The sequence below is a fragment of the Pecten maximus genome, chromosome 8 (assembly GCF_902652985.1).
Source record: "Pecten maximus chromosome 8, xPecMax1.1, whole genome shotgun sequence".
NCBI classification, from domain to species: domain Eukaryota; kingdom Metazoa; phylum Mollusca; class Bivalvia; order Pectinida; family Pectinidae; genus Pecten; species Pecten maximus.
In genome coordinates, this window is record NC_047022.1 from 17,540,743 (window position 1) to 17,549,261 (window position 8,519).

At 34.8% G+C, this 8,519-nt stretch overlaps 1 protein-coding gene across 4 annotated transcripts; it reads left to right on the forward strand.

Annotated features, from left to right (window-relative positions):
- Nucleotides 1-359: 359 nt before the first annotated feature.
- Nucleotides 360-8,409, forward strand: LOC117332637. 4 transcript variants are annotated; one of them, XM_033891619.1, is made up of 11 exons: nt 360-587; nt 675-765; nt 1,243-1,339; nt 1,624-1,706; nt 2,020-2,142; nt 2,271-2,321; nt 3,195-3,292; nt 4,227-4,366; nt 6,825-6,937; nt 7,241-7,392; nt 7,904-8,409. In XM_033891619.1, the coding sequence occupies exons 1-11, from the start codon at nt 545-547 to the stop codon at nt 8,110-8,112; spliced, it is 1,200 nt and encodes a 399-aa protein (XP_033747510.1). In that variant the 5' UTR covers nt 360-544; the 3' UTR covers nt 8,113-8,409. The 4 variants fall into 4 exon arrangements, with proteins under 4 accessions (XP_033747510.1, XP_033747511.1, XP_033747512.1 ...); XM_033891620.1 differs by having other exon boundaries at nt 7,913-8,409; XM_033891621.1 differs by lacking the exon at nt 2,020-2,142.
- Nucleotides 8,410-8,519: the final 110 nt, after the last annotated feature.

Here is an 8,519-nt window from a genome sequence, read left to right on the forward strand (position 1 = left end):
ATTATCTTCCAGAAATCTCTGGGTGCAGTTTGCTAAGCTCTAATAGTTCTTGCTGTTTCGCTATTTGAAAGCGGCGTTTTTCCCGCCTTAGTGCCTGGTCAAAACTTTTTCGGTCATTAATATACATGATGTATATTGCACGAAGTTGTTCCCCTAAACGTTTTGATCTCGTCCGATTTTCGAGCCATTTACGTTCACTATCATACGATGGCCGATATCGGACGGGCAAAATAGTGTTACTAGTAGTACGTTTTTGTCAACGAAAAATGTACGTACATATTGTGTGTCAAATTTATCTACTGCTATAGTAGTAGATAAATTTGTACACAAAAAGTGTACGTACAAATCCTGTGTCAAAAACCTGTTACTAGTAACACATTTTTGACACGAAATTTGTACGTACATATTTTATGTACAAATTTATCTACTACTTCCAAATATCAATTAACATTCCTTTTATTCTTGATTGATTACCATGCGGCCGTATGCTGACTTTGCCTGATAAGGTTATAAAAGCCAGACCCAATCGGCGCGAATTTAAAGTATGCCGTTAAAGCCAGATTATCCAGCCGGCGTAATGGAAGAAGGTAGGTGAATACTGCTTATATGAAATGTGTTTATAGACCATAAGTATTACATCAAATTCTCGTGTGATTTAATTTTTTGATTTGCAGTTATGGAGCTGATGCTAAAATATGCCCGTCAAAACATGACATACAAGGAAATATCCTTGCTATTAGCCAAGGAGACAAATTTACAACTCGGGTAAGCTTGAAAAATATCTCAATTACTTCATACTTGTTGATTAGCAAATCTTAATCAAACATAACAGTATATGGAAATTGTTATTTGTACCGTGAAAGTTAGGTACCTAATTTCAGTGTCGAAAGTTAGCTGTAGTGTATGCACCGATGCATTATATATACCGAATACGAAGTTATAACGGTCAGATAAACATTTCATACACGGTAAAAATAATAAAACACACCCTGCTGTAACAGGAAATTGGGTCTTACATTGGACAAAACAACAAATCATGACAGGCGAGGTTGATATGTAAATGTGACAAGTTGTATGAATACTTGATACTTTTGTAAATGTTTGGTACGCCTATGTAAATTTATGAAAATTGAATTAGAGAACTGATTCCAAATATCAAGAATTATTAAGTGTAGATTAATATCGTCTTTATATTATAAAGTTCGTTTTGATAATGAAATGACTTTGAAAATGTTGTTCTAGTCCTGATGCAATTAGAAAAAGACTCCGACGTACAGGAACGCAAAGTCGAAAGGGAAACACTGCTCACACTGTTATTGAAGTGAAGAACATTATTCAAGTAGGTCTACTGCATATCATACTTTTGGCAGGTATAATTCTAAAGAAAAACCTGGAGAAGACCAAGTCATTGTAATACAATATTGATTTTGTTATAAGTACTTCTGTATAATATAATCTGTATGTACGAAGCTATGATAGCAATTAAATATTAAGCACATGAGTTTTTTTGTGTGACAATTTTAGGAAGAATAATTCATTGTTTATTTTTATATTATCACAAATAGAAACGTGCTGATGACATGTATTCAAACTTAAGGGGAAATCAAAATTAATTTTTTTCAGGCTTTGTTACCTGATTTGCCAAGCACTATCGGTTACAGGCAAATGACCTGCATATTACGACAAAAACAAGTAAACATCCCAAGGTAACTATAAACATAAAGATAGAGAGGGAATGCAAGCGCTGTTCCTTAAAAACAGAATTACCTAACTACATAATACAGATGTGGTATATAAATTTTGTTATGGTGTTCTGTTTTACATTATTGAGTAAACAAGAAAAAGATATGTATTTACCGCAAAATAGTGGCAAATAAATTGTAGTAAACTTTTTGACATCTTAACTTCACCAAATACAGGCCCAGTATAAGTATACTTATTATTGATCAGTATAAGACTGAGACATGCATTCTTCGTTCAAGTTAAGACAAATAACATTTATATTGATCGTTGTAATAGGGATACAGTCATGAAGATAATGAGAGAACTTGATCCCATTGGGGTGGATATTCGAAGAAGGCGTCGTATAAATCGAAGAATATACCGAACAATGGGTCCGAATCATGTGTGGCACGTGGACGGGTATGTTTATCCTATTGATATGCATGCTGAATGATAAATACGTTGATAAAGATAAATTTTAGATTTGTATTTCTTTGCGAATGTAGTTAAGCAAATTTGCAGTCAATTAAGAATTTACTTTATTTCAGATACGATAAGCTGAAACCATACGGATTTCCCATACATGGGTGCATTGATGGGTAAATATCTTTTTATATTGTGTATTAGACTTACCAAAGTACTCATTAAGCGTGAGAATGCACGTCATGACGGGATGACTACGTAATTATTAATTTGATTAAATTATCATCAATCCGTAAATATGTTATGTCTATGTCTTTTGCCATCTTTAAAACGGGTCAAAGGAAATTTGCCCAATCCATATTAGAAATTGTACTCAATAGGGCGTGTTTTTAATGGGCTCTTAATCGGTCATACTATCTAAGACTGCTATATATAATTGTCGCCACCACACGACGTATCAAAAGACTGATTATCAAGGCTTAATTCTATAACCATTAGAATTCACGGGATGCAAAACTCATTTTCAAAGTCTTCTCAGAAAAGGTCTTTCAGATATTTATGAAATTTTACTTCGTCCATGTTATCTCTGTTTTCTATCTAAAACAAACGCCACAGTGTACACCATGTACACGTACATGCTTGTTGCCAAGGTATTGGCGGGAACTGCCTATACTCAAACAATGCGTCTAGCTACAATACCTGATTATATTGATAATGTATAAGCGATTAATTAACAAGTTATAAGGTACAAGTCAATTACTAGGGCTCTATCTGAGAGTAAGATAACGAGGCTGGACACGTCAATTTAATTAAGTGTTAGTCCGATAACACTATGACACTAAGGTATTGCTGTCAATACACTCGATAGAATACCATATTCAATCCAAAACAATATACTCGGCAAGTCTCGTGCTGACCAGCAAAAATCTTTCAGTTTTGCAACTCGCAATGTACTATTCATGAATACCTGCACACGCAATTTACGGACACACACAACTTAAGCAGTTGAAATAAATATAACTTATAGTATTACTGTGCTTTCGATGTAGGTTTTCCAGGAAAATACTCTGGCTAAAGGTTGGTCCAACAAACAACGATCCGGAAGTGATTGCATTCAATTTTGCACAATGCGTTGACGAATTAAAAGGTAACTTGTAAATTAGCTCTAGATAAAGCATGATTATTTTTTATTCAGAACCTTTATTTCCGAGAGTCTGAGGTACATTCAACATCTAAGGATATGTTTTCAAAAATGATATATCTTAAAACTCCAATTCATAGCCGATGAAATGCATTTATTCGTATGCGGGATAATGTATACATTGGTAGAGGTGTCCATGCAATTGGTTACTGTAAATAGTAGTATTACTTATTTTATTGATATCTACTATATCATTAAGCTTTACCTGCTCCGCCCAATAACAATACATATATTGGAATAGTATTGACGAATATCAAGTATTTTGTAAACGGAATATTAATTAATTTTTCAAAGTTGAATTTTCGAAATTGGTTAATGAACTATTTTAATGGTCCTCTTTACTTATATATATCAACATTTGATACCGATTATGATGTGACATTTGTTTAAGATTTTCATCTAAGGTTCAAAGCATCATTGATGAATTGTACAAGGGCGAAACAATTGTGTGACGTAGTTTTATTTATTGAAATAATATCTTCCTATATTGCTTGGAATTCGGTGTTGTAAAGTTTTAGAAAACTACATAATAGGTTTTTGTCTTGGAATATACATATGCATTATAATGTACATGTATATATGTGTATTAAGAGCAGGAGAAATGCAGTATAAGTACCCATCTATGCTAGTAAAGATACAAGTTAAAGTTCTCCTTTTTGAATCATAAATAGGTTTTACACTCACCAGAACCTTTGATGTTACCAGAATGTACGAGTTTTTTTTTCTTTAATCATGCATTTGATAAAATTATGGACATTTATAATCTCGTAAGAATGCTGTCAGTAACAATGATACTTGTTTATATCTACGTGTACATTAGAATTGTAAGTATCCTCAAAGCATTCATACCTTATTCTAAATAAAAACAACGCATTTTCAGGTTGTCCTATGGTTCTCCAGGCTGACCCCGGGACAGAAAGTGGCATTATGGGTTCTCTTCAGTGCTTGTTCAGACATACGTCCAATGCTTCGTTTTCCGGCATACGCAGTTACCGTGTCGTAAGATCCATCTTCAATCAGGTACATCGCATACAAATATACAATTACCCGGACACAAGAGTTATTTCCTATGTAGGCATTCTTGTTTGCATTTGTGTATTTATTTGGATAGACCTAGTCGCGTGCTTGCAAGGTTTCCGATGAAACTTCCAAAGTAGTCCATATAAGATGATCTTTACCCATCTGTACATGTGTGCCGTCTGCTACAAGGCGTCTTATTCTTTTTGTATATATATATGAGATGACTCACTTCCGTAGATGGCTAACCCCCATAGATGGTCCACTCCCGTAGATGGCCTACTGCAGTAGATGACCCACACCTGTAGATGGCTCAATCCAGTAGATGACCCACTCCCGTTGATAGAACACTCTCATAGATGGCCTACTGCAGTAGATGGCTCACTCCCATAGATGGCCCACTCCTGCAGATGGCCGACTCCCGTAGATGACACACCCTTATAGATGGCCCTCACCTGTCGATGGCCCACTCCAGTAGATTGCCTACTCTCCATAGATGACCCACTCCTGCAGATTGCCCACCTTTATAGATCGCCAATTCACTCCAGTAGATTACCCACTCCTGTAGATGGCCAACCCCTAAAGATTGCCAATTCCCGTTGATGCCAAGGCCTGTAGATGGCCCATTGCTATAGATGGCTCATTCTTATATATAGTAAACAGAATGGGGCAAATTTCAGGAGTGGACTATCTACAGTAGTGAATCCAAACGTGCCATCTACAGATAATGCTTTATAGAAAAAAAGTTTTATAACTTCAAAATTGTATTTATTTGAACAAGATAACTTGTAATATACTTTGTGCAATAAATGTGTATTATCCAAAATGATAGCAGGTAGAGAAAACATTTGCAGTCATAATTTTTTTTTTTTTTTTTTTTTGCGTAGTCTAATTAAATATGTTGGGGAAAAACTAGTGAAGGTAGATGGATTTGTAAATCTTTGATAGTGTTTCATAGTGTTTCACTCTCCGCTATCGCTTTTAAGACTTATCTTTTATAAATTGCTGCTGCCAAACTATAGACTGTATTGGGATTAATTGGTACTCTGATACAATGTGATATGACAAGCTGCGCTCACCTCACTGACCTTTTTTTTTTTACAGAAGTTCTCTAAACTAACGCATGCGTACAGACACTTTTCTCCATGGCAAAATCCATAGCTCGCTGATATTATACTGCCTGGGTCTCGGGACGCTCATGTAACAACTAAGCATATTTTGATGAATTTTGTACGTATGAAACATTTCATATGTATATATCCTAAATATTTGGGTTGCCTACCTCGTTTATTCCATTATGATAATATGCCTGCTCATCTCCGTTGGACTTATAATTTTTTTGATAAACTATTTGTTAATTAAATCAATCGATGAATTGCCAATGATGTATTTATTTAATTATGTATAATTATTTGGTTACTTTAAAAGTATTCTTCCATATTCTAATGGTCATTAAAAGTTAATGAATGAGAAGTCATTGGTTAAGGATTGGTTATTGAAAAATAATTGATTATGAATCGCCTAGTGATTTTAAAATGGATAGAATATAAAACCATCACCCGACAGTCAGAACTAGCAACTGCCTTACGTGGGCTTAGAACACTTAATGAAGTAATTATCCTTACCAAGATTTAATGTTTTATTTTGCAATATTTACACTTGCGTTGATAGCTCAATGTTAACATTTTTCGATATTTACGCATGGTGATTAGATTTGCACCAGAATAAAAGATATAACAAGTTATTTGAAAGTTACTGGCACTTCGGAAATTAGATCATGAAATGCAACATATAAAGTTGTAAATGAGTATCCGTTCTTAATGAAAATTGAATTAAAAGTAAGCAAATACAAAGACGGTCTTGGTGGAAGTTCGACGTCTGCATGACGTTGACACCATCTTGTATCGACGTCTTGTCACCACTACTGTAAATTTTAGCGGCGCGATGTTCATCGTGTATCTTTTTTTCGAATATGTAGTATACAATGTATATCTTTTAAATTACATTCGTACTTCAGTACTGTCAAAAACATAAGATTACGGCTAACAAAATAAAAATAAAATGTTCAAAAATATCAAATGAAATATTTCTTCTTTGAACAATTTGGTTTACCGACGTTGTCAATGACGTCGCTCTTCCACGATGCGTATGAGGGATTTATTCTTAATAATGCATTGAATGTCGTGGCTACAAAATGTAGCTTCATTGAAGTGTATTGACATCGGGGTAAGTGCAAAGTATACTTGGTGCACGTTAAGCAATATGTACTTATTCATCCAATGTCAATACACTTCGATATAGCTACAGAAAATGAATAATAATCCTTAAATAATCAGATTATCCGACCAACATCTGGACGATGACACATGATTGATGTACCTTGCATGTGTCGATTTTTGCGCCCTGCATAATTTCCTTTTCCAGAACAGACTTATGTAAACCTTCACTTGTTTTATCTTAGCGCATCGAAGCCTGGTGGAGTGTAATGAGGCGGCAACAGTGCGAATGGTGGATTTCTTTCTTCAAAGATCTTGTTGAATTTGGTGGACTACACAAAGGAACTATTAACGAAATGTAGGACAAGATATTATAAGTATAAAGATATCAAGATCAATCGTTATTACGTATAGTCATATCAAGAACACAGAAGATATTTATATTCTTCAAAACAGAACATACACATGAGAAAATTTTCATCCTATGTAATGTGAACAAGTAAATGCCAACACTTAGATATCAGTTAATTTGTTTGACATTTGGTACCTTGCATGGGCTTTATTGATATGGTGTGATCCGCGTCTGATATTGGTATCTGAGGAAAACCAGCCGTTCATATAAATGACCAAAACATTACTCATATTTGATGTATGATTTCAGGCACTGCATACGATATTGCTTTATGCCACTTCTGCAGATGGACTTAGATCACTTGATGGATAGATGGAACAACCACTATATTTCGCACAGCAGGCAAGCAGCTTGTCCAGGTGGGAGACCTGCCGTTCTTTATAGACTTCCTGAGGCATCTGGTAAATAAACTGCTTACATTTCGCTATTACAGTGCAGGTCAGCGTTTGATGTATATTTCAATGTTTTTGCACGTATTATTCACAAAAAATAGGTGTTGATAAAATAAATATATCACATTGCCGTTGATGGCATTCGTTTAGATGCTATTGGAAATTAGACATGGAATCTCAATTGCAAGACATGTACTTGAATGTGATCAAGATTTAAATGTTTGGTTTCGACATTGAACCAGAAGAAGCTTAATCTTCCGGAACACATGATTTTATCGCCTTTTAATTTTTCAGCAGTCCTATTTTGTCCTTAGTTAATCGATTTTGATTTCGGATAATGGTTTTGTTGCTGCCTCGGGCATTTACTGCTTTATCCCCATCTTTGTCATATGTGAAAGTAATGAAAGTAATCGTAAAAGTTATACCACTAGAACTCCGATATCGTTACCTCAGTTTATAAAACTGTTATACCAATACATATTGCACAATGTCAATGAGTAATGTTCGGTGAATTTCGTAGATTTTTTAGGCTTTCAAGAGTGCCTTCAGGCTTTGCAAGAAGAAGACATTGCCTTTGCATATGCGAAAACTCGGCTTGCCAGTAGAAGTGGATGCCCCCAGTTTGACATTCGAGCGCATGCCATTTTCCAGCAAAAAGGCTGGGACAACGCTAGAAGTTGGCAAGAAGCACTGCAGCAGTACTTCATAATCGTAGAGATGAACCTGTGATTAACAAATTTTGCGACGATATAATGTTGAATTCAAATCATCATATGAGTTCCTTGTAACGAGATATGAAATGAGGCTCAAGTGATTAGTTCATTTCATTGATATGGAAACTGTTTTCCTTTTTAGTTTAAATGTCAGAAAATATGACAAACTCTTACTTTCACACTATTTTATTGTGCAGTCGAAAGCCAAAATCTTCAAAATCAAACATATGAACGCTGTGGAGCGGTGCATGAATTTTTGAATATAATATTGAATATCCACAAGCAGTACGTCTAAATAAATGCACGAAATGATTGTTCGATCGTCATTATTCTTCAAGGTTACAGGGTAACATTACAGATGTAGTCTACATCTCAATTTCAAATTAACATGATTCACCATTCATTGATATGCCATAAATACAA